The following is a 27,441-nucleotide window of genomic DNA, read 5'->3' as shown; positions in this document are numbered from 1 at the left end:
ATGCGTGGGTTTATTTCTGGGCTCTCTGTTCCACTGATCCATGGGTCTCTTCCTATGCCAATACCATACTGTTTTGATTATTATAGCTTTGTTAATACCATTTGAAGTCAGGGAACATAATGCCTCTAGCTCTTCTTTCTCAAGATTGTTTTGGCTATTTGGGTGTTGGGTGGCACTTCATCTTGGAAAATAGAATGTATAAAAATCATAGGGAGAGAAACATAGAGCATGTGTGTCCACTCCCTTAACTTAGACAAAGGTTTGGTACTTACCCATGTACTTTACACTTCTAAAAGTGTAAAGAATAATCTCCAATCTCTGCCTAGGGGCAAAGGAACCAATTTTGAAGACAACTTCTCCTGGAACAGAACTTTAAGGGTTCACATAGTCTTTCTGCACAGTGCTCTTGAGCTAATCCTACTAAATTCTTTGCTGCATGTTGACACATTCCTATACCTATTATAAAGTGAAATGCCTTGCCCTAAACCTCGTGGAAAGTCTATCTACCTATGTACTAGGAAAATAAGGTTCTAGTATTACCACAGCAGTAAAAAAAAAAACAAAACAAAACTGGATGAGTTTTCACCAAATTAGAGGGCATTTTCAGAATGGATTGACAAAGTCTTTAAAATTTACTGGAGGGTCCTGAAAGTCTCCAGAAAAAAATGGCAATCATTGTATTAAGCAATTGAAACTGAGTTATGAGACAGCTATGTGGGTCCCATATGCCATGATATTAAGATAATGTGGACAGAGAAAACCATAGTAAAAAAATAAGCCCTAAATATATTTTAGGACAAATGCCACACATTACAGACATTAAGATAAAAACCCAAGAACTCTTTTAAGAAATTTTCTAACATATATCCAAATAGTGAGGTGAGTATCATGAATCCCATTTACCTAAACTTAATTTTGTTTTATTAGGGTCTCTCCTCCTCTTCTCCCAGCCCCTGATCACTTCCCTCCTTAGTTTTTGCAGTGCCAGGCATCATAGAGTTTCATTTGAAAATATTTTAGTAGCAGGCATGGATTATGATTTACTGCGTTCTCACCTGGACAGCTCCATGTATTGTGCTCTCACATGTGTAGTTGTAAGGACTTAAAGCAATGCTATGAAGGACCGCTTGTATTTTCATTTAGTTTTACAGCTTTGGGGCTTTCTACTCCCCCTTCAGGCTTTTTGGTCTTGGAGAAGTGGACCCCTATCTGGATCTTGACTTTCTGGTGCACTGGATGAGGATGGGTTTATTGGTTGATCTTGAAGTTTTCATCACCTTTGAAGTCTCTGATCTGTGAACCTCCTCACGGGACCAAGGGTGGGCATCTTGGCCAGCAGGTCAAGAGATGTCCATGTATTTAATACCCTGAACTCCCAGCTCCATTGACTTTTTTTCAGTGAAATTTCCCTGGTCTGGGGCTCTGTCATTCCTACAATTAATCTTCTAGGCTAAATTTTAACTCCTGCCAGGATACTTGTCTATCTTCCCTGCATTATTTCAGCTTTGTTTCATATGTCTCCCCCCACCCAAAGCCCATTAAAGGTGCTGTATTTCCTTGCTCTCGGAATGCAAGCTGGTGTAGCCACTCTGGAAAACAGTGTGGAGGTTCCTCAAAAAACTAAAAATAGAACTACCCTACCACCCAGCAATTGCACTACTAGGTATTTATCCAAGGGATACAGGTGTGCTGTTTCGAAGGAACACATGCACCCCGTGTTTATAGCAGCACTAGCAACAATAGCTAAAATATGGAAAGAACCCAACTGTCCATCGGTGGATGAGTGGATAAAGAAGATGTGGTATATATATACAATGGAATATTACTTGGCAATCAAAAAGAACGAAATCTTGCCATTTCCAACTACTGGAGGGTATATGGAACTGGAGGGTATTGGAGGGTATTATGCTAAGTGAAATTAGAGAAAGACAAAAATCATATGACTTCACTCATATGAGGACTTTAATATAAAAACCGGGAGGGGGGGACAAACAGAAGAGACTCATAAATATGGACAACAAACTGAGGGCTACTTAGAGGGGTTGTGGGAGGGGGGATGGGCTAAATGGGTAAGGGGCACTAAGGAATCTACTCCAGAAATCATTGTTGCACTATATGCTAACTAATTTGGATGTAAATTTAAAAAAATAAAATAATAAATTAAATAAATAAATAATTTGCTCAGCTTTCAAGACCTCTGGTATTCTGCTCGCAGTCTACCATGTCAACTGTATCTTCCACTTTCCCTTACCACGTGCTTTTTGTTAAGTCCAAATTTTGTAACTATGCTACAAATAATGGCTTCCCATCTTATATATATATATGTGTGTGTGTGTGTGTGTGTGTGTGTGTATACACACACACACATTCAAATACGTGTACATCAACTTTCAAAATTTTACCCTTAGTAGCATTTAATTATGATCCACTCAAACTGAAGGCAACCTACTTTCACACTGTGATTGATGTCTACCAAGAGATATTCACTTTTCTTTTCCAAAATTAGCTGTAGATAGATCACAACAAACCAGCCAAACAGCAACCAATCTGGCAGTAAATGCAGAGAGGGTACTCTTTCCTATTAGGGTGTTAAAATAGCATTTAGTAATGCATCTATAGTGGACTGATTTTACATTATTACAAAAGCCCAGCTTTTTGTCCTAATAGAAAAACTAATGGATTTTTTTTTCTTCTTTCACATTGACAGACAGGCTTACTATCACTGGAGCCCATGGCCAGCTGGGAAAGGACAAAGTGGCTTGAGTTCTTGCTGTGACCCTTTAGTAATTCCAGTAAAGTCTGAATACCACTATGGGAGCATTAGAACACCTACACTGCAATAAAAGAATCAACTGTGTGATGTGTATGCAAGTAACCAGAACTGACAGGACATGTGACCTAGGACTACTGACCTCCTGCCTGGGCAAAGCAGAGGTGTGTATGGTGACTATAACTGAAGTACAAGAACTGACTTAAACTGGGGGGAATGAAATCTGAACCCCAGGTGTTCCATACCAGTTACCCGGATTGAGTACAGAAATGGACCACGTTCTTCCTGTGTCTTATGTCTTTTCATGTCTTTAAAGGGCTCCTTTGTAAGAGGAGATCAGTATGGGCTATATACTCAGAGACACAACTGGGTTTAAGTTTTGAAGGATGGGTAGGATTTTGATTTTTAAAAGGAAAGCCATGAAAAATGGAGGAAACAACGTAACGAAACTTGACTGGAGCAGACTATGATGGTTGGTAGGGAAGGTTCGGAAGGGAATGCTGGAATAGATTACTAGAATGGGGTGTGAAAATAAAAGTTAGTGTCCACGTGAGAGCAAGGCTTACACTGACATGCTGAGGTCATCCGGCAGAAGCACCCAGAGGGTGCAAGTTATTGTTGCTCCAGTTAGTAGGTCAGGCCAGTCAACAGTATCTTACAACAAACTCCTCACCCAGGGTGCATATGCTGCTTCTCTTATCTCTTGGATATCTATTGATATCATTTACAGAATTTTAAATTCCCAAACAGGTACAGAACTCTAGCCCTATATTTCTTTCTGTAACATCTCAGTGACTATTACTAACAAAAAAAAAAAATTTTTTAATCATGACTTACTCCTTAAGAACTAGAAATTTCTGGGCCCCTGGGGGGCTCAGTCATTAGGCATCTGACTTCACCTCAGGTCATGATCTCATGGTTTGTGAGTTCGAGTCCCACATTGGGTGAGCTGGGGTCCTGCTTCTCTCTCTCTCTCCCCCACTCCCCCCCCCCCCGCCCCACCCCTCCTGGGAATTCTGTCTCTAGCTCACTTGTGCCCTCTCTCTCTCAAAAAAGAACTCGAAATTTCTACAACCACTGTTTACTATCAACATACTTGTCCCCTAACCATTATGTGTAACCTCCAAAGTAAAAAGGTTTGGTTTTGATTAACTGCAATTAAGAAAAATCCTAATTCCGTAACTTTTGGTAATTTAGAGAGGTTGAGTTTCAATTTGTTAATGTGTAAAAAAGGAACAGAGGTCTTCTGGGGTTGTGAAGATCATCCAGTGGAATATATGTAACAGAGCACTTGGTCTCACCCATAATAAAGTTAGTTATGTTATAGCTATTATTTTACAAACAAAAGTCTGTGCTGCTAAATAGATCAGACTTGAGCACTGGTTGCTTAATGACACCTGTTACATAATGTGCTTCTACAAATGAATAAAGAGAACTATGTGTAATACAAAGACCTATTTAACATTTTAATAGGTTTATAAAAAGCTATTTTGCTGAAGATCACTGCCAACTCTATTATCTCTCAGCAGCTTTATCTTTTAGAGAAGAAGGTAATTTTTCATCCCAGGGTAGCTTCATTTCCACCTTTAAACTAAGGTGGAAATGCAGCTGACCACAGGATGAGGCTGGCAAGAGCCTACCCTCCCTAAATGATAAAGTGTCAGATCGTTATTAAAAATAGTTGGTCTTGATTCATCTATAGTCAGCTACTAAATTTCGGTTACTTAACTACCCAGTGCCTGACCTTCTCCCTCTGATATTTTGGAAAAGTCACATTCTTCTTATACATGCCTAGCTTGACAAACAGGAGAACTTTGTGTACCTGAAAGAAAAAAGATATGCCAGGTATTCAGTAGGACTTTGTATTGAAAAATCTATTGTTAAGATGTAGATGATTTTAAAATGTATGAAGTATGACCAATATGGCCAGTTTAAGAAATAATTTAATGTCCTGTAAAGACTTATTTTATGTAGTTAGGTTTTTTAGTTTGGTTTTGGTTATGGAAGCTGTCTAAAGATGAAGTTTTCCAGGGTGCCTGGGTCGCTCAGTCAGTTAAGCATCTGACTTTAGCTCAGGTCATGATCTGGCAGTTTGTGGGATCGAGCCCTGCATTGGGCTCTGTGCTGACAGCTCAGAGCCTGGAGCCTGTTTGGATTCTGTGTCTCCCTCCCTCTCTGCTCCTCCCCTGCTCGTGCTCTATCAAAAATGAAATAAACATTAAACAAAAAATGGAGCAAAATGAAATTCCAATCCAGAATTTGGTTTTACCCCTGCTAAAGTTACCATTGATGAAAAGTAACTTCACTTTACTGAAATGAATGCATTTCCTTTATAGAAAAGGAAAGAGCAAATGCTTTCAAACACTTATCTAATATCTTCATATTGCTAGCTTAATAGTTCTACCAGTTATTACTCACATTGAGTTTTAAAATGAGTTTATTAAAGAATGTTTTTAGGAAGGCAACAATGTTATTAAAAAAAACTTCTGTTTCTTCATGCTGAAAAGGTAAGAGGCTATAGTTACAAGCTTCTTTCTATTGGAATTCTGATAGTATAGCACAGTGTAGTCATTTCTGCGATGCTAGAATAAATTAAAAAAAGTCTCTTCTATGCTTCTCCTCAAAAAAGCGATGAATAATAACAGAAGATGGCATAAAAAAGCCATTTTTTTTCCCATTCATTCTGTAGTATTGGAGCCAGTATCTAGGAAACAGGAGAAGAAGAATAAATTGAAAGAGCAACTTAATTTTAAATATTTTGAGAATATCTTTAAAACAGGAAATAACAGTGGCACTGTTGTTGAGGGGTGGGGAGAAAAAGGAGGCAAGGTTGGGGGAAGCTGATTAAGGAAATGTCTTGAACTTTAACTTGCTTTTTAAGGCACAGGTAAAGAAGATAATTCTTAGCTCTCCCTATTGATGCTAGAGAAAAACCAAATTAATATTACTTGGTTCATTATATAAGTTATACCAATTTGGTTCATATAGTTGCCATAGGATGATTTTTTTTCTAGGTCCTCTACTGTCCCCAAATTTTAAACCACAAAGAATGGTAACATATAATCAAAAAACTGTATTTTAATTTCTGATGAGAAACCAAAATTCTAGCCACTGTCACTTTTCCTATTTCAGAAAGCGTTTAGGAAAAAAAAGGCTTATCCATTTATCTGGTCATTAAGGAATGACATTTTCTCAATCATTTATATTTTAATTTTGGAAAGAAAAAATTCTAAGATTGTATTCTTTTCTGCTGACAGAACACATGCAACACAACCTAAACTTTTCTGGAGTACTTAACAGTTTTCTGACGATCAGTTAATATACTCCTCAGAAGCTACTGCAGTAGGTAAGGCTGATTTTACTATTCATCCACTGAATTCTGAAACAAACAGATAATCTTGCATCTAAGCAAGAGTAATACACTCTAAGGACTACCAGACAGGAGCTTCTGTGAGGAAAACACACATGTTTACATGGACTCTTTGATAGTAGTAATTTGCTCAGGGGTCTTCACTGCCCTCCACCCCCCCCCCACCCCCCCCCCCCCCGCCACGGGTTCTTCTTTAACTGACTTTTTGATTCTTAGCTATGTTTCTTTCTTGCTTTTTTTTTTTTTTTTGGTGGTGGTTCCACTGGTGAGGGTTCTTAGCTACGTTTCAAACAACTGAAACAGACAATCTACGAGTCTACATCTGTGCTGTCCAACAGGGTGGCCACCGGGAAGCCATGTGTGGTTATTTAAATTAGTTAACTGATAAATAGTAAATTTCTCAGTTGCCCTAACACATTTCAAATGCTCAATAGCCCTATGTGGCTACTGGAAAGTACAGATGGAGAACATTTCCATAGGTACGAAAGTTTTACTGAATAGTACTGGTCTACATCATTAACTTATTTTGATAGAGGTGCAGGAGTTATAAATTAATGCCCCAATTCCCCAGTCTAACAAAAACTTAAAAGTCTCAGGGTTATGCTGATGCTATTAGCCTTAATTATAAGGAAAATATGAAAAAAAGTATAATCTGACCTACAGAAATGTCATAATCCAGGAACTATAGAATAACATAGATTTTTTTCTGTCATTAAGCAAGGAAACAGTATTTGATTGGATAATATTAAAAAGCCATCTTTATTCCCACATAACCTTTTGAAAAGCGCAAGTCAGTGTTGCTACTTTCAGAGACTTGCTGGTATCTGGAAAAGACTTCATGCTTTAAAAAAAGGGCCAAAGGCATTTATGCAGCCATGAAAAATGATGTATCTGCAAATGCATGCATACATTTATTACTGTAAAAAAGGATACATAAGACTAGAGAGTTATGCAGTAAGATATTAAGTGACGTTCTCTCCAGATGGTGTTACATATTACCCTTTTCTTCTGTCTTCTCTACATTTTCAGTAATTAGCTTATTTCTTTTGGAACCCAAAATATACAAAATAACCTGAGAAATTTAGAGTATTAAATTTCTACATTTTCTTTTGCTTTTCCAAATTCCCCTTCTTAGCGAGTAACAGTATTCTCTATTTAATTTCAGGAACAGCTGTTTGAAACACAAATGGTTCAGATCATAAAGTAAAAGTAAGTATATGTTTAAAATATAATTAGCAAAAAGGAAATAATCATGGAAGAGAAAGTTAACCACTTCAAATGTGCAACTGAAAAAACTTAATTTGCTTATTTTTACTCACACAGATTGAATTTGTGTGGGTTAGTCTACATGTCCTATGAAATGTTCATCCCTAAAGTCATTAAGAGGACTGGTTGAGACCTGGAATTCAGAGTCTAGCTGAGACAGAAGCCAGATCTCTTAGCCATTTCCCCCCTTAATTCCAGATGAAGATGTTCTAAAGACTCACAAAAAACAAGATTTCAAGTAGTTTTGCTTTCACAGTAATTAGGTAAACACTTACTTTTACCATCACAGGCTACAATTTTCACTTTATCCACTTTAATAAGTTCTGTCACCTCTCTGAATTCAACATCATTCAATACAAAAGTCCACACATTATCGCAGAATCTGTACGTATTTAGAGAGCCCTTTAAAACAAAACATTTAGACACACCATGAAGTCATTTTTCCCCCAAGGCAATTTAAGAACTCAGTTACCAAGAATGTAGTCTTTAACACAATATGATGATTTAATACTTACCTTAAGATTTTCCTTAATTTTCATCCTGTCATTTGGGAAAAAACAAACAAACCAAAAACACCACCCTAGATAAATTTGCTAGTAGTTAAATGCTGTAGTTAGCAGACTATTTTCAGCTCTCAAAGAGTCTGCAAATTACTTACCTGAACCATGTAAAAAAAGCTGGAAGGAAATTTGAATTTGTACTGCTCTCTTGTGGCAACATGATGAAAGTTCACTTGAATTTTTATGTAAAACACCACTCCTGCAGTAGGAAATCCATACAAACTTTGATTCCGCCCCAATTTAACTAATAAGCCGCACTGATAACAGAGTTAACACATTTTGTACATTATATGCATTATATTCTGTATTACAAAAGTAAGCTACAGCATAGAAAATGTTACTAAGAGAATCATGAGAAATATTGAGAAAATACGTGTATCAAGGTGGATCCACACAGTTCAAACCCATGTTTTTCAACCACATTTTATTGTATGTGTTAATTCTCTGAGCTTGTACAAAAGCAGGGACTACCCAGAAACACTAAATTTTAACCCTGTGTCTTGGATGAATTACTGTGCTATAGCCAATGGAACTACATTATTGTCCTGTGCAACTGATAAGAAGTATTTTGGTTTTTCTTAGGAGCAGGAATATGTGCTTAAATAAAAAGGAAATTCTCGAAGAATGCGGTAAAAAGTGCAAGGAAAGACACAAGCTGAATGCCATCAAAACAGACACATACACGTGGAATCTTCACAAATGAAATTTAGTATTTGGTAAGAGATTTATAAACCCCAAACCTTCAATTCAGAAAAACATTCTCTGCAGTGTTACTTGTAATAGTGAAAACTGGATTCTACCTAACTGTTCTATCAAGTGAGAATGATTAGGGAAACTATGATGGTTGTGAATGACTTCATGAAATTTTAAAAAGATGAACAATTATCATTTGTTGGACTACGCTAGGCTCTGAGGATACAAATATGATCCCCGCCATCAATGAGCATACGGTAGCAGGGGAGATCGTTAAAACAAGAAAGCATACAGTGTAGCAGTACTATGAAAGAGGAGTAAGCTAGGGGCACCCAAGGGTATGGAAGACATGGGGCACAGAAGGCTTCCCCTCACAAAGTGAAGTTGAAGTTGAGTCCTGAAAAGAGAGTACAAGTCAAGGAGAGGTGGGACAATAGAAAGTAAAACACATATTTGGAATGGGATAGCTAAATGTGTCGAGCTCCCAAGGTGGAGGACATCCTGGAGAACCTTGGAAAGATTTGCTGCATCCTAAACCTATTATTAGGTCAGTGAAGGATTTTGAGCAGAAGAATAACATGAATAACATGATCAGATTTGCATTTCTGGTGATAACATTAATTGATTGGGGGAGGGGAGGTGGTTCTGATGGAGGCCGAAGACTTTGATGCCTGCAAGAGAGGGGAGAGTGGCTTTACTGTAGCAGCAAGGAAATTGGAAGTGGAGAGATACCTGGTTACAATGCGCTAGGGTAGGGAGACAAAATCTGTTCATCCCCAAGTTTCTGTCTCCAATAACAGTGCAATCATAGGAAAAGCCAGTTTGATTTGGAACTTGTTGACTTTGAGACCTAAGTCACCATGTGCAGAAAGCTGCTAGAGTGTGGAAGAAAGCCTGGGAGCAGGAGCCTATCAACTTCAGAGACACAGGGTTGGATGAGATCATTCAAGGAGAATAGGTGGAGCCCTAGATAACCCTAAGGAATACCAACAATGAAACAAAAAAGGGTCTGAGAGACAGTGGGGTCAGAGAATAGAAGCTGGGATAGTATGGTTTCAAGGGAAGTATGGGTTTCAGCAGAGAATGTAGTGTCACAAATTATGCATTAGGTTTAGCAATAAATAATGTGGTAAGAAAAGTTTTAGTGGAGTGGTGAGATTAAGGCACGGAAAACCTTCAGGACATAGTGTTAACTGAAAAAAAAAAACTCTTTAGTTACATTCTGAGCCTTTGGAAGGCGACACAGCTAAATGCCAATTTTAATGTTCATTTCTAGCACCCCTGAATGCGAACTACCCAGTTGGTGACAGCTATGCCAATAATATGAACAAATATGAACAAGGCATGTTACTGGGATATTTTCAAATACATGTTGAAATTCTGTTAGTTGTAACATAAATGTATATACTTCCCTTATTTTATTGTGAAATTGCTATAAAACATCAGGCTCTGTGCTAACAGTTCAGAGCTTAGAGCCTGCTTTGAATTCTGTCTCCCTCTGTCTCAAAAACATTACAAACAATGTATTTAAGGAACTTTTTGAATACTAAGATACTTGACTTTGGTCAAGTAACTGATTTAAACCATAATTAATTTGGCCAAACTATGTCTTCAATGCACCTTTACATATATCTGTATCTGGGCAACATTCTTAAAATATCTTAATACATGTTCTTGGTAGAAACAGACCAGATAGGGAAAAGGAAACTGTCAGTGTTTTTAGAAGGGTGATTTTTCTTGACCATTAAATCTTTTAATGCCTAATTACTACTTCAAGTTTAACATTACTCTCACCTGCTAGCATACTTTTTTTCTAAAGCACAAGCTCAATATGAATTTCCTCCCTAAAAATTAGTTCAAGGTCCTTGGTGAATACATACATTGACCTTTTTAACATGTAATGGGCCCCCAGGCTAGTAAAAATTATTACAAATAATATAGACTTAAATGTGACCAAACAAAATAGGTTATTTGCAAACACTCTGAACAAGTTTGCTGTAATGGGAGAGGTAGGCAATGAAAGCCCGAGCTATGACAGAGTAGTTATTACTAGCTATTGGAAAACAGGCAAACTTATAAAACACTATGCAAAAGATGCAAATGTCAAATTGTGTTTAATTTTTTTTTAATGTTGTATTTATTTTAGAGAGAGGGAGATGCAGAATCCAAAGCAGGCTCTGAGCTGTCAGCACCGAGCCCGACGTGGGGCTGAGATCCCATGAACCGTGAGATCGTGACCTGACCTGACGTCGGACACTTAACCAGACTGAGCCACACAGGTGTCCGTGTTTAACTTTACCTAACTAGACCCAAACTGGAAACCTACAATACCACTAGAAGATAAGTAGTCAAATTGTCTATATAGGCAAAAATGTATGTATTAACTTAGAATTAAAGCATCAGGTTCTGAATGACAAACCTGGCAGGTTTGTACATCCGGTTATACAAAACAGCAAACTAATTTTGCCAGTAAAATTCAAGAATCCACTGACAAAATTTTATAAAGATACATTTTACTCCAGATAACTTTTACACATGTGAAACTGATAAGATTTCTTACATAAAATACATGCAGACTTGATCCCTTCATTAAAATTATTCTCTGTATACCCAAGATCCACAATGCCTGGTATGTAATAGACACATGTTGAAGAAAGGATTTTAAATAAAAAGTTTTTTAATTAAAAAAACCCCAAACTCTATACTTCTCTTAAATCAATTGACCTCTATGTTCTTTTCATATACTGTAATCTTTTAATTTCTACTTTATGGTATCCCTTAACAACATAAGCACAAATATTAGATAAATATAACCAAATTATGACCCTATTAATATCAACGTGGTAAGATTATTTCTATTTACCATGATGCTTGCAATGGGCTTCAGTCTGATTTACCATCCAGTTTAGAAAGATAGCTTTGTTCAGTTTGTGCTTACTGTTCAAAGTATAAATGAGTTAAATGAGATCAAGCTACCAGAACAGATCATTATCTACCACCAGTTCAGGTCTTCATTAGAGTAGGTGGGAGGCAACATGAATGTACTTCCCTGGAATGAGGGAAGGTCAGAGTTTGAAAAACATAAGCAAACCTGAGAGACAGCTCTCATTTACCTTCAATTCTGCAGATAAGGGTTTGGGCATTTGAGACCTCAGTGACTCTGGAGGGAAGGCAACTAAACATACATAGGCTGATTTGTGAAACAATGGAACAAAAATCTTAAAAAACAACTCTGTATCTCACGTTAGGTGGACAGAGCTGGTATACAGAATTTAAAAGTGAAGTATAATTTGGGGCGCCTGGGTGGCTCAGTCGGTTAAGCGTCTGACTTTTGATTTCAGCTCAGGTCACGATCTCAGGATTTGTTGAGTTCCAGCCCCACATCAGGCTCAGAGCTGACAGTGTGGTGCCTAGTTGGGATTCTCCCTCTGCCCCTCCCTTGCTGGCACACTCTCTTTCAAAATAAATAAAGTTTAAAAAACACTTAAAAGTAAGGTATAGTTATTATAAAACAAGTACCAAAATTCGATTAAGCCATCTCTTCCTTTTATATTAATAATTATGTACGGATCCTAAAAAGCACTGTTGTAATAACCACTGGTATAAGCTGCAAAATTTTAGGAAAATATCCTTACCCTGAAGTTGACTCTGTTCCTGACCCTCTGGGCCAATGCTGAATTTATAGCCTTATCAAACTGAAGGAGAACTTGGAGAGCAAGTTGGGGGGTGATCTGTTGAGACTGAGAAAAAGTAAAGGTCGTAAAACCTTTTAGGGAAGGACATTAAAGACAACATACATATGAGTTATCATCTAAAATTTAACCGAGGTTAACCAGAGCCTCTGAAACTAGACTCTCTTACTCTTTTGTGCCATAAATGACAATTAGGAAGTAAAGCCTCACTGTATTTTCCTGCACTGTCCTGACTCAAACAGAATTGTGAAAAGAAACCATGCAGTGATGTTACACTGCCAGGACAAAACTCTATCACTCCTTTATAGTGTCTGGAAAGAGGCATTCAGTAAATTGAAGGAACCAAGTTTCTTTTAAATAAAAACCACAGGACTTAATATACTAAAAAAACCCTAATCTCATTAAAGCTCATAAAATGTATGAAAGCAAATGGAAATAATATTAAAACGTTCTTAGAGAAGTTTAATTTAAAGGTTAATTCTCCTAAAATTGAAATATAAATTCAAATTTAAATCTCAAAAGACTATGAAATTTTCCAAAATTATCCTAAAGCTACACAGACTATGCCTTTCTTATACGAGAAAACCAATACTCTCAATTTTTATGTTTAACAATAATCTTTGAAAAATTAGGCATGTTCAACCATGTCATCAGAATGGTATAATGTACAAGAACTTGCAGTTATTCATCTGAATACTGACTTGCTGGGTCAGAGAGTCTAAGATCTCTAATGTCCTATCTCTGCCTGAGACAAAGGATATAACAAAAACTATTATAGATCCATCTAAATAAAAACTGATGTTTAGTCTCCCACCTGTATGAGCTCATCCAGGCTCTCCTGGAGACTGTTTCCCAAAGTGGTATTTCTGTATAACTGATATGCCATGGCTTAGGAGGAAGAAACTGTTTTTCTTATTCAGGCTTGCATTGATGTCCTAAAAATTTAATATGAAAGTATTACACATTATAAACCATGTATGTAATATAGTCTACTTCATATACTAATAAATGCTATCCGAACCCTTAATAATTGCAAATTGCCTTATAACTAAGAATTACAAAGAACAGTTAAAAATGACTTATTCTTTTATTTTGACATAGGCATTTATTCTCCTTTACACAAAGTACAGGTATACTCATTTACAGATATAGGTATATTTTTGCTATTTCTTTTAAAAGTCTGCTTTTTAACTTAATCTAGAATGAATTTATCACGTATTACCATTCCTTTCTCCTTACTGTCAAGTCACTAATCCAGACAGTCTTCAGCTTCCACGTACATGCCTTGGCTTCATTTCCTTTTTTCCTTAACATTTGATATTTACAGAGTGCCTATCGAGAAGATCGCACTATCATAAGCAGCAGGGACAGGAAGATAAGTAAGGATATACTCCTGATTCTAAAAAACTTATACTCTAGACAGGGTAACAGAAATACAAAAATAGGATTTAACTCAATAGAGAAGAGTAACTATGATAGATCTATAGAGTGTATGATGCAGGCTACCTGTGGACTGAGTAGACTGGTTACCAAAATCTTCCTGATTCTTCAAGCTAGACTTCAGCCAAGCAAAAGAAGAAGAATAGAACGAGTAAAGCCAAAGGAGTATGAAATGATACAGTTTAAGGAGGATGAATAGGCAGTGGTAGGAAACGGAGCTGAGAAAGAGGACACGATGGATTTGTTCCACCAGGAGAGACACCAGGGTTTTACAGGGAAGATAACGGGAACCACTGAAGCATTCCAGGAAAGGTCAAATTAGCAGCAATCTGAAGAACATACTTGAAGGAAATGAGGGCTCAAATAGGGTGGCAGTAGTACAGTTTCAACAAATTTTGAGCTGCTGCTACATGTCATACACAAGACCACTGACCTCATGGCACTTTCAGCTTTAGAGATGGACAGGAGACTTTATCAAGTAAAACTCGGCAAAAATAATGGTTAGTTATCAATCTTCACGTTATACGCCCATGGAATTTGATACAGGAGATCACGTCTACCTTCTTGAAACCTTTTCTTTGGCTTCTGGGATGCCACACTCCGTTCTCTCCTCCCAACTCACTGGATATTACTATTGTTTTCTTTGCCTGGTTCCTCCTCAGCAACCTGACCTCTACTGGAGGGCCTTAAGGCTTCTTAGGTCTTCTCTATATGTTTTGCTCCCATAGTTAGCTCATTCAGGCTTATGGCTTTTACTACTATCTGCTGATGACTTCCAAATGTATATCCCCAGTCCTTGTCCCCTTGTTGCCATATATAAAATTGCCTCAACACTCCCTGAAAGTATCAATAGGGTAGCTCAAATGAAATGTGACAAAAACCAAATTCCTGACTCTGTCCCTCCCAAACCTTTTCTGCCCTCAGCTTGCTCATTCTAGTAAATAGTAAATCTAGTCTCGTGTAAATAGGACACCCCCAAAATTTTACATTCAACCTTAGCTTCTCTCTCACTCTGCATCCAACCTGTCAGCCAATCCTTTGAGCTCTTCCTTCTAAGTATAGCCAGGAGCTGACCACTTTTGCCATCTCCAGTGCTACCATTAAGTCCTCATCATCTGCCACCAAGATTACTGTGATAGCCCTGTAAGAGCTCTCCCTGTTTCTACAATTGCCTATAACACCCCTGCCCCTAGAGCAGCCACACTGAGCCTTTTGAAACATAAATGAAGCCACATCACTCATTTATTGCAAATGTTCAATAGCAGCATCCTACCTCAGAATAAAGTCCTCCTAATGGTTTGCAAGGCCGACATCCTCTGGGTCCCTTACTACCTCACTGAACTTACCTTCTTCCACTTACTCCTTCATTCACTCTGATGCAGCCATACTGGTACCTTGCTGGTCTTCAATAAGGCAAGATATTCTTGCTCTGGGGCTTCTGCACTGTCATTTTTGCTTCAAGGGTTCTTCCCAACTACCTCCATGGTTCACTCCCTGATTTAATTCACATCTCTGCTCAAATGTCACTTCATTAGAAAGGACTTCTGTGACCAACCTATAAAAAAAGAACTACCTCCCTTCCCCCTTACACTGTTTTAACTTTCATTCATACCATTAACTGTAGCTGACACACATATGCTTACTGTTTCCATCCACTAAAATAGATGTTCCATAAGAGTGGGTTTTGTTCACAGTTAAAAAATTTACCATCTAGAACAATGACTAGTATGTATTCAATAAGTATTAGTGAACAAATAACTTGGTGGTTATGTCAAAATGCTAATGCCAAATATTAAAAATTTGTCATAGTGTGATACAAAGTTTTCTTCGTTACTTAGGAAAATGAAGCAATGAAACTTCCAGACTCGCCAGACGGTACCAAACCACCTACCAACATCTACATGCACATACTTTGCCTCCCTGCCTGTCACTGTGCCAAACCATCCATGCTGTTATTCAAATACAATCTTTCAACCTGTGCATCAAGCCTATCCCTCTAGTACACTCAAGAATATTATTCCAACAACTGAATTAGTCCTTCTCCCCCTGACCTTCAAATTTCCCATCTCTAAGGATCATTGCCATCAGCAAATAAACAAGGTGGCTACTTCTCTTATCTTCAGGAAGAAAAAAAAAAGTCCTGGGGCGCCTGGCTGGCTCAGTTGGTACAGCATGTGACTCTTGATTTTGGCTCAGGTCATGATCCCTGGGTCCTGGGATCAAGCCCTTGATCAAGCCCTCGGCTGGGCTCTGAGCTGAACGTGCAGCTTGCTTAAGATTCTCTCTCTCTCCCTCTGCCCCTCTCCCAGGCTCATGCATGCTCTCGCTCTCGAAAATAAAATAAAAAGTCTCAACTCCCTTTCCTCATAGCTGCACTCTGTTTCTCTGTTCCTCTGTAAGGAACACTCCCAAGAGTTACCCGCACTCACCATCTCTCATTTCTCCTTTCCCATTTTCTCTTACACTCACTCCTCACAGGCTTTGCTTCCAGCACTCAAATGAAACAGATGGTGAACCAACGGCATTGGTGAAGCTAATCCAGATTTCTTAGTCCTCTTCAGACTTAATCATTTGACACAGCTGATGACTCTCCCTTTTGATATAGGACCTTGGCTTAGCTTCTGGGACCTCACACGTTTTTTCTTTTTTTTTTATGTTTGTTTATTTTTGAGAGACAATGAGTAAGTGTGAGAGGTGGAGGGGACAGAGAGGGGAGATACAGAATCCAAAGCAGGCTTCAGGCTCTGAGCTGTCAGCACAGGGTCTGACAAAGGGCTCAAACTCACAGACAGTGAGATCATGACCTGAGCTTAATCAGATGCTTAACCGACTGAGCCACCAAGTGCCCCTGGGTTGTTCTCTTCAACTCCCTGGTTTATCCTTCCCTATATCATTTGTTAGTTTACCCTGTTCTTTCTGAATTCTCTAAGTCACAAATCACTGTCTGTGGTGTTTTGGATAATCCTTGCTGATGATTCCTAAATTCATATGCTAGCATATACCTTGCCGTTGAAGGCACTACTGGATCCAACTGCCTACTCAACATTTTACTTTTTGTTTTTCCCTTTTCAGTTGATGTAACTCCATACTTCTATGGGTTTACACAAAAACCTTTGAAGTTATCCTCCACTCCCCTCATCTCACCTCCACATCTAATCCCTAGCAAATCCTGTAAACTATCTTCAAAGTGCATTCAGAATCCATCCATTTCTCACCATTTCCAATGTTACTCCACCATGTGTTATCACCCTGGTCTGTGCTGTGATCATCTGCCACTGGATTACTGAACTAGCTTCCTAACTGGTTTCTCTGCTTCCACACTGCCCCTACACTTTAATCCCAATTTGGCAGCCAGGTAATCTGTTAAAACTTAGGTTAGAACATACCTCTTTTCTGTTCCAAACCTTCCATTTCACTCAGTCCTTACAAGAATTTGGTTGCCTATGATCTCTCCAACCAGATCTACCACCTCTCCCTTGCTCTCACCCAGTATGTCTACAGACACACTGCCTTCCATGTTACTCTTAGAACATGACAGGGAAGTACCTGCCTATGTAAGCCTTTGAAAAGGCTGTTCTTTCTACCTGGAATACTCTCCCCCCAGATACCTACTTGATTCTCTCAATTCCTTCAAGTACACCTTGTTCTTAATGAGCCTTAAACTGATGGTCGTACTTAAAGTACCAACTTGTACCTCCACTTTGGAACTTCCCAATCCCCCTTTTCCTGCTATGAGTTTTTGATGGCACTACCACCTTCTAACATGTTATGTAATTATGTTTATTTTTTGCATCTTCCAATAGGGGCTTTTATCTGTTTTGTTCACGGAAGTAAACAAATTGTCTAGAACAAACAGCAACTAACTCATAGTGGAAGCCAAATAAGTATCTGCTTGGTAAATTAAGGCAAAAAATCTACGTGGGTGGATGGGGGAGGGGTTAAAAAGGGCAACAAGAGGTCCCAATAGAGAGAGAAACTTGACAAAGTAGGAGTACCAACTCTTAGGTCATGCCCACTTGACAACATTTAAGAGTTATCCAGAAAATGAGAGGCCTGAGAAAACTGAAACTTAAAAGCTTAAGTTACGGGAAACTGAAACCTAACCAAGCCTAACCAGCTTGTTCTGCTTCTGTACAATTGCTTGGCGCTCCCGTGTATTCCTGATCAATCATTGTGATACCCGTACCCCCGGTTGTGGTCTGACCTAAAGGCAGGAACCAATCGAATACTGCTAAGTGTCCAATTTTAAACACCAACCAATCGCAGCTCTGTAACTGTGGAAAATTCCTGATTTCCCCATGACTTGTTTGTACCTGTCTATAAAAGGGGGCCTCTTAGCGTCACCGGCAACGAGTGCGCAGAGGTCCAGGTTCGAACCTGCAATAAATGACCCTTGCTGCTTAGCTTCGACTCTGGACTCTGGTGGTTCGTTTTTGGGGGTCTCTTAGACTCTGGGCGTTTCAAAAATAATTATAACAATGAACTATCAGGGAAATAAAAAAAAAAAAAACAACTCATTGGCTCTACAGGCTGATAGAATGGAGCCAGCTTGGGATTCTCTAATCTCTCTGCCCACTGCTCCTGCTCCCAGCACGCTCTGTCTCTCAAAATTAACAAACTTTAAAAAAGAAAAAAAAAAAAACCCACAATCTCATTTATAATTGCATCAAAAAGAATAAAAATAAATTTAAACAAGGTGAAAGTCCTCTACACTGAAAATGTAAGATACTGGTGAAAGAAATTGAAGACAACAAAAATAAATGGGAAGATATTCCATGCTCTTGGGCTGGAAGAGTATTGTTAAAATCTCCATACAATCTATGTAAAGCAATTTACAAGTTCAATGCAATCCATATCAAAATTCCAATGGCATTTTTCACAGAACTACAGCAAAGCCTAAAATTTATACAGAACAACAAAAACCCACGTAGCCAAAGCAATCTGGACAAAGAAGAACAAAGCTGGAGGCAACATGCTTCCCGAGCTCAAACTACATTGTGAAGTTATAGTAATTAAAACGTTATGGTATTGGCATAAAAACAGACATATCAAATCAATGGAACAAAACAGACAGCCCAGAAATAAAAACCACATTTATATGGCTAATTAATCTATCACAAAGGAGGCAAGAATATACTATGGGAAAAAGACAGTCTCTTCAATAAATGGTACTGGGAAAACTGGGCCCCTTTCTGACACCAAACACAAACACCATACACAAAATAAACAGAAAATGGATTAAAGACCTAAATGTGAGACCTGCAACCATGAAACTCCTAGAAGAAAACATAGGCAGTAATCTTTTGGACACTGCCCTTAGCAACTTATTTATGCATACGTCTCCTCAGGCATGGGAAACAAAAGCAAAAATTAAGCTACTGGGACTACACCAAAATAAATAGCTTTTGCACAGCAAAGGAAACCATCAATCAAACAAAAGGCAATCTTGTGAGTGGGACAGAATGTCTGCAAATGACGTATTTGATAAGTGGTTGATATCCGAGATATATAAAAAACTTCTACAACCCAACACGAAAAAAACAAATAATCTCGTTAAAAAATAGGGAGAAGCCCTAATTGGACATCTTTCCAAAGAAGACGTATAAGTGGCCAAGAGACACCTGAAAAGATTCTCAACATCATTAATCATCAGGGAAATGTAAATGAAAACCACAATATCACCTCATACCTATCAGAATGGCTAGTACCAAAAACACACAATATGTCAAGTGTTGGTGAGGATGTGGAGAAAAGGGAACCCTCCTATACTGTTGGAGGGAAAGTAAATTGGTGAAGCCAGTGTGGAAAACAGTGCCTCAAAACAAAACAAAACGAAGCTATATAATCCAGTAATTACACTAGTGTGTATTTACCTACAGAAAATAAACACTGATCTGAAAAAAATATATGCACCCCTATGTCTACTGCAGCATTATTTACAATAGCCAAGATACTGAAGCAACCCATGTGTCCATCAGTAGAGAAATGGAAAAGGAAAATGTGGTATGTCTGTGTATATATCTACATCTATATCCACACACACACACACACACACACACACACACACATTAACAATTACTCAGCCATAAAAAACAATGAGATTGTGCGTTTTGAGACAACATGGATAGACCTAGAGGGTATTATGCTAAGTGAAATAAGTCAGACTAAGAAAGGCAAATACCATGATTCTACGTATCAGTGGAACCAAAACAAACAAAACCCACAACCAAACAAATGAATAAACAAACAAACAACCAGAATCAGACTGATAAATACAGAGAACTGTTGCCAGAGGGAAGAGGGGTGAGGGGATGGATAAAATAGGTGAAGGGGAGATGGAGATACAGTCCTCCAGTTACGGAGTAAGTCAAATAAAAGGCGTAACATAAGGAATACAGTCAACACATTTTAATAGCAATGTAATAGGACAGATGGTAGCTACACTTGTGGTGAACATAGCATCATGTATAAACATGTCAACCCACTAAATTGTACACCTGAAAGTAATGTAACATTGTGTGCTAACTATACTAAAAGAAAAAAAAAGTGGTGTATATATGCAAAGAAATACTATGCAGTCATAAAAAAGAGTATCTTGCCATTTGTGGCAACACGAATGAATCTAGAGAGTATTATGCTAAATGAAATAAGTCAGACAGAGAAAGACAAGTACCATATGATTTCCCATATAGGTGGATTCTAAAAAAAAAACAAAAACAAAACAGACCACTTTTAAATACAGAGAACTGATGGTTGTCCGAAGGGAGGCAGGTGGGAGGAATGGGCAAAATAAAAGAGATTAAACAGTACAAACTTCTGGTTATAAAAGAAGTCACAGGGATGAAAAGTACATAGGGAATACAATTAATAACATTGTAATAACACTGTATGGTGACAGATACCATGGTGAACACTGAGTAATGTATAAAACTGTCAAAGCAATATGTTGTATGCCTGAAACTAACACAGACACAAGTTATTATATATAAGCCTTTTGGTAATCACAGAGCAAATCTCTACAGCAAACACACAAAAGATAAACAGAAAGAATATCAGAATACCACTAAAGAAAGTCATCAAACCACAAAGGAAGAGAGAAAGAAGGAAGAGAACTACAAAAACAGCCAGTAAACAATTAACAAAATGGCAGTAAGTACATAGCTATCAATAATTACTATAACTGTAAATGCACTACATTCTCCAATCAAAAGACACAGAGTGGCTGAATGTATGTGTGTATGTGTGTGTGTGTGTGTGTGTGTGTGTATTATATATATACATATATATATACACATATATAAACAAAAGACCCATCTATATGCTGCCTGCACAAGATGCCTACATTTTAGAACATGTAAAATGGAAAGTGAAGAGATGGAAAAAGATATTCCATGCAAATGGAAACCAAAAGAAAGGTGATGTAGCTATACTTCTATCAGAAAAATAAACTTTAGGGGCACCTGGCTGGCTCAGTCGGTTGAGCACTGACACTTGATTTCAGGTCAGGTCATGATCTCGGGGTTCATGGGATTGAGTCCCACATTGGGCTCTGCACTGACTGCACAGAACCTGCTTGGGATCGTCTCTCTCCCTCTCTCTCTGCTCCTCCCCTGCTTGCACACACACTCTCTCAAAATAAATAAACGTTTTAAAAAAAGAGAGAAAAGAAACTTTAAAACACAAAGACTGCAATAAGTGATAAGATGAGTGTCACATAATGATACAGGGGTCAATCCAACAACAGAATAGAACAGTTGGAAATACTTGTGTACCCAACATAGAAGTATCTAAACATATTAAGCAAGGAGTAACAGACCTACAGGGAGAAAGACAGCAATACAGTAATAAGAGATTTCAATATTTTCAGTCAAACAGAAAATTAATAAGGAAATGCTGGTCTTAGAACATGTTAGGCCAGACTTAAATTATACATACAGAACATTCCTTCCAAAAGCAATATATATTTTTCTGAAGTGCACATGGAACATTCTCCAAGACAGATGATATGTCAGGCCACAAAACAAGCCAATAAATTTAGGTGGAATGAAATCATATCAAACATGTTTTACGATTATAATGATATGAAACCAGAAATTATACAAAGAAACCTAGAAAATTCACAATGTGTGATTATACAATATGTTACTGAATAACCAATAGATCAAAGGAGAGATCAAAAGAGAAATAAAAAAATGTCTTGAGACAAAGAAAATGGACATACAACATACCAAAATTTGTTGGATACATCAAAAGCAGTTGTAAGAAAGAAGTTCATAGTGATGATAAAGGCTTACCTGGAGAAGTCTCACAAACAACCTAACTTTACACCTCAAGGAACTAAAACAAACACACACACACACACACACACACACAGAAGGAAGAAAATAAAGATAGAAATGAAATAGAGATTTAAAAGCCTTAGAGAGTATCAATGAAAAAAAGAGCTGGCTCTTTGAAAAGATAAACAAAACTGACAAGCCTTTAGTTAAATTCATAAATACACCTAGAAAAAACAATTCAAATAAAATCAGACACGAAAGAGATGTTACAAATGACACCACAGAAATAGAAAGGATCTTAAGAGACTGCTATGAACAATTATATGCCAAGAAATTGGACAACCTAGAAGAAATTAATTCCTAAAAACACAGAACCAAATGATGATGAAATAGAAAACATGAACACACCAATCAATGATAAGGAAATTTACTCAGTAATCAAAAACTTCTCAACAAACAGAAGCCCAGGATCAGACGCCTTCACCGATAAACTCTACCTAACATTCAAAACAGAATTAATACCAATCCTCAAACTCTTTCAATAGAGAAGATGAACAAACTCTTCCAAACTCATTTAAGAGTCCAGTATTACTCTGAAACCAAAACCAGACAAGGATCCTACAAGAAACAAAACAAAGCCCCCCCCCCCCAAAAAAAAACAAAAACCTGCAAGCCAATATCCCTGATAAACATAGATGCAAAAATCCTCAATAAATATTAGCAAACTGAATTCAACAATACATTAAAAGGATCATACACCATGATCAAGGGGGATTTATTTGAGGGATGTAAGCATGGCCCAAGAACCTCGAATCTGCCAATGTAATACACCATAATAACCAAGTGAACGATAAAAATCTTATGATCATTTCAGTACATGCATAAAAAGTATATGACAAAATTCAACATCCATTTATGATAACTTTCAACAAAGCAGATTTAGAGGAAACATACCTCAACATAATAAAGGCAGTATAGCACAAGCCCATAGTTAAAATCACACTCAACAATGATAAACAGAAAGCCTGGGTGGCTCAGTACGTTGAGCATTCGACTTCAGCTCAGGTCATGATCTCAGGGTTCATGAGTTCCAGTCCCGTGTCTGGAGCCTGCTTAGGATTCTGTATCTCTATCTCTCTCTGCCCCTCCCCGACTTGTGCTCTGTCTCTATTTCAATAAATGAATAAACATTAAAAAAGAATTAAAAAAAAAAATTTTTTTTTAAAAAGAAAGTCTTTTCCTCTAAGATCACGAACAAGACACGACTCTTGTCCTATTATATGTGACAAAGTACTACAAGTCCTTCCAGAGCAATCAGGCAAGATATAGAAACAAAAAGCATCCAAATTGAGAAGGAAAAAGTAAAACTGTCACCATTTGTAGACAACATGTTATATACAAAAAACACTAAAGACTCCATCAAAAACTGTCAGAATAAATTAACAAACTGAGTAAAGTCACAGGATACAAAATCAATACACAAAAATCTACTGAGTTTCTATACACTAATAACTATCAGAGAAATAAAGAAAACAATCATATTTGCAATTGCATCAAAAGGAACAAAATATCTAGGAATAAATTTAACTAAGAGGGTAAAAGACCTATATGTTGAAAACTACAAGACATTATTCAGTTTATTCAGCGAGATAAATTGAAAAAAGGCACAAATAAAGGGAAAGACATTCCATGCTCATGGAGTAGAAGAATCAATATTATTAATATGTCCTTCCTTACTACCCAAAGCAATTTACAGATTCAATGCAATCCTTATCAAAATTCCAATGGCATTTTTCAAAGACACACAACAATCCTAAAATTTGTATGGAACCCCCAAACCCCCAACAGCCAAAGCAATCCTGAGAGTGAAGACCAAAGCTGAAGGAATCACACTCCCAGATTTTACACAGTATTACAAAGCCACGGTAATCACATATATCAACAGAACATAACAGCCGAGAAATGAACTCAGGCATACATATTCAATGAATTTATAGTAAAGAAGCCAAGAATAACGGGGAAAGGGAAGTATCTTCAAAAAATGATGTTGAGAAGACTGCACAAACACATGTAAAAGAATGAAAATGGACCACTAATTTACACACTATACCCACAATAATCAACTCAAAGCAGATGAAAGACTTGAATGTAAGACCCGAAACTATAAAACTCCTAGAAGAAAACACAGGCTACAGTTAAGTTCCTTGACACTGGTGCTATGATATTTTAAACTGGACACCAGAAGCAAAATCACAAAAAGCAAAAATATACAAGTAGGATTACATCATACTAAAAAGTTTCTGTACAGCAAAGGAAAGTGTCAACAAAATGAACAGGCAACCTACTGAGTGGGAGAAAATACCTGCAAATCATCTATCTGATAAGAAATTAATATCCAAATTATATAAAGAATTCATACAACGAACAACAAATTTAAAAATTGGCAGAAGATCTGAAAAGACATTTTTCTTTTTTTTTAATGTTTTTAATGTTTACTTATTTTGTGCAAGCAGGGGAGGGGCAGAAAGAGAGGGAGAAAGATTCACAAGCAAGCTCCACACTGTCAGCGCAGAGCCCAACCTGGGGCTCCATCTTACAAACTGTGAGATCATGACCTGAGCTGAAATCAAGAAATCAAGAGTCAGACGCCTAACCGACTGACTCACTCAGGCGTCCCATGAACAGACATTTTTCTAAATTGGACATACAAATAAATGGCCAACAGCCACACAAAAAGAAGCTCAACATCACTCATCATCAGGGAAATGCAAATCAAAACCACAATGAGATATGACCTCATGCCTGTTAGAACGGCCACTATCAGGAAGACAAGAAATAACAAGTATTGGTGACGATGGAGAAAAGGGAACTCTCTTGCACTATTGGGGGGGAATGTAAATTGGTGCAGCCACTATGGAAAACAGTAGGGAAGTTCTTCAGAAAGTTACAAATATTAACTACCATAGGATACAGCAATTCCACTTCTGGGTATTTATCCCCCCCAAATGAAAACACTATCTTGAAAAGATATATGCACTCCATGTTCACTGCAACATTATTTACAATAGCCAAGCTATCAGAGCAACCTAGGTGTCCATCAATGGATGAATGGATAAAGGCATCATGGTGAATATATTACAACGGAATATTATTCAGCCATAAAAAGAATGAAATCTTGCCAATTACAACAGGGATAGACCTCAAGGGCATTACCATTTTATTTATTTTGAGAGGTAGAGAGAGCGAGGGAGGGTCAGAGGAGGGGGGGGGGGTAGAGACTCTGTGCTGTCAGTGCACAGCCTGACACGCGGCTCAGTCCCACGAACCATGAGATCATGACCTGAGCCGAAATCAAGTCAGATGCTCAACTGACTGAGCCACCCAGGCGCCCCATCATGGGCATTTATCATTAAGTGAAGTGAGACAGAGAAAGGCAAACACCGTATGATATCGGATACAGGTGGAATCTAAAACCAAAAAAGGAAAAAACCCAAGCGCCTAGTTTCAGAGAACACATTGGTAGTTGAGGGGGTGGGATATGGTAGAGAGGGAGTCAATGGAAAACAGACACTGAAAGTTTGAATCAATCAAAAGATCGACTTTTACATGTTTATATATATGCTAAATACATACATAAGAGTTATATTTTAAAGTCAGAGGACAAGTGAACTGGAATGTTGAGCACAATGCATACACCCAAAAAAGTAAAGAGGTTTGCAGGGATAATTTATAAATATATACGTAAAAAACAGAAACAAAAAGCAACGTACTGAATAGGAGAAACTACTTGCAAATCATAAAAAAGAATTCATACAACAGCAAACAAACAACCTGATTAAAAAAATGGGCAAAAGATCTGAACATTTTTCTAAAGAACCCCTACAGATGATCAACAAACACATGAACAGATGCTCAATACCACTAATCATCAGGCTAATGCAAATCAAAACCACCATGAAATATCACCTTACACATGTGATAATGGCAATTCTCAAGGAGACAAGAAATAAGTGTTGGCGAGAAAGTAGAGAAAACGGGACCCTTGTGCACTGTTGGCAGGAATGCAAACTGCTGCAGCCACTATGGAAAACAGCATGGAAGTTCTGCAAAAGATTAAAAATAGAACTACCAAATGATCCAGAAATTCCGCTTCTAGTATCTGTCTGAAGGAAAGGAAAACACTAATTAACCTGAAACTAATGTTATGTGGCAATTATACCTCAATAGATACTAATTTAAAAAAAAATAGCTTTAAGTTATTTAAACATTTGTTAGTTACTTTAATTATTTTAGAATTCTTAAAAATCCCTTGTGAAATGTTCAAATCTGTTAGATCTGGTATCCCTCACACCCATTTCGTACTCCTTCACTTCGCAATTTAGAAAATTAATTAGAAGGGCTCCACATTCGGAACTAACTCAGTAGTCCTAGTCCTTCCTGATCATATCATCCAGTTTAAATTCGTTACCCTGTGGGAGCCCGCTTGAACTTTAAGGCAGATTTCAAATAAGCGAAGCAGCCCAGGAATGAGACACTTACGGAATGCGCTCCTCTGAAATTCGGCAAAAACAAAACGAAACAACACAACTCTGGATGCGTAAAGACATTCACCTGGCTAACAATAAGGTGCTGGGCTGAAGACCTCCCCCAGGACCGTTCAGCTGGCGCCCTGTGGACCACAAACCTCCCGCCGCAGGGCGCAACCTCCTCCCGCCGACTCCCGCACTTTTCCTTCGCGGGTACCGGTCGCCTTGGCCATCCCGGCAGCGAAGTCAGTAACGGGCCCACCCCGGGCCCCTGCCCTCCGCGCCGCCCTCGAAGACCCAAACGACCGCAACGCCACCTCTGGGGGACGGCAAGGAGCGCGGGTGCGGCTCACCCAGTACCTGTGGGGAAGGCGCTTCCCGCCGCGGAGCGGACAGAAGCGGAGCAGCCAGCAGCCCAGCAGGAAGCACCTACTACCCGACCACCTCTTCGGCCGTCGCAGAAGCCGCAGAGTTGCACCGACGACCCGGAAGTGCTCGCCGAACCTGGAAGTGACAGCACGCGGGTGGGCCGGGAGGCCCCGCCCAGCCCCTCCTCCCACACGCCACTCAAGCCTTGCCACCGGAGGGTGTGGTGTGGAGGGAGGAAGGGCGTGGGGCCGGCAGCTTTCAAGCCCTAGACCGGTGGACGAGCTTCCTTTTTGAGTGATTCACCAGGTTTACCAAATCGTTCATAATAAGCTTATCCACTGTTAGATACACAATTAGGAATGTTAGGGCAGTCACATTTTATGCCTGAAGTGTGTTCAGGGTAATACTGATGAAGATCCTGTAATACTAAACTGAAGACCAATTCTGAAAAGATTAGAGCAGGTATCATTTTATGA

At 38.3% G+C, this 27,441-nt stretch overlaps 1 protein-coding gene and 1 long non-coding RNA gene across 3 annotated transcripts; one reads left to right on the top strand and one right to left on the bottom strand.

The window, feature by feature from the left end:
• The first annotated feature begins 2,799 nt into the window (after window positions 1-2,799).
• LOC123582932 lies at window positions 2,800-8,655 on the top strand. Its single transcript, XR_006704654.1, has 4 exons — window positions 2,800-2,934; window positions 6,028-6,116; window positions 7,306-7,349; window positions 8,549-8,655. It is a non-coding gene; the product is annotated as an uncharacterized LOC123582932 (long non-coding RNA).
• On the bottom strand, window positions 5,190-27,096 carry GTF2A2 (general transcription factor IIA subunit 2). Of its 2 annotated transcripts, XM_045449571.1 has the most exons (6): window positions 26,957-27,091; window positions 26,037-26,173; window positions 13,166-13,286; window positions 12,295-12,399; window positions 7,682-7,808; window positions 5,190-5,474 (listed from the first exon to the last, which is right to left on the bottom strand). In XM_045449571.1, the coding sequence occupies exons 3-6, from the start codon at window positions 13,235-13,237 to the stop codon at window positions 5,449-5,451; spliced, it is 330 nt and encodes a 109-aa protein (XP_045305527.1). In that variant the 5' UTR covers window positions 13,238-13,286; window positions 26,037-26,173; window positions 26,957-27,091; the 3' UTR covers window positions 5,190-5,448. The 2 variants fall into 2 exon arrangements, with proteins under 2 accessions (XP_045305527.1, XP_045305526.1); XM_045449570.1 differs by lacking the exon at window positions 26,037-26,173 and having other exon boundaries at window positions 26,957-27,096.
• Between the last annotated feature and the right edge of the window lie 345 nt (window positions 27,097-27,441).

This window comes from Leopardus geoffroyi, chromosome B3, assembly GCF_018350155.1.
Source record: "Leopardus geoffroyi isolate Oge1 chromosome B3, O.geoffroyi_Oge1_pat1.0, whole genome shotgun sequence".
NCBI classification, from domain to species: Eukaryota; Metazoa; Chordata; class Mammalia; order Carnivora; family Felidae; genus Leopardus; species Leopardus geoffroyi.
Note: the sequence above shows the minus strand (reverse complement) of the source record. Positions and strands in the feature narration are given on the sequence as shown.

What these genes read in the sequence shown, in the direction of transcription:
- GTF2A2 (XM_045449570.1), bottom strand. Translation starts at nt 13,237, where the DNA reads ATGGCATATCAGTTATACAGAAATACCACTTTGGGAAACAGTCTCCAG. An exon ending in GGAACAGAGTCAACTTCAGG is followed by an intron (nt 7,809 to 12,294) that starts GTAAGGATATTT and finishes TTTGTTTTAAAG; the next exon opens with GGCTCTCTAAATACGTACAG. An exon ending in TGTAGCCTGTGATGGTAAAA is followed by an intron (nt 5,475 to 7,681) that starts GTAAGTGTTTAC and finishes CCTGTTTCCTAG; the next exon opens with ATACTGGCTCCAATACTACA.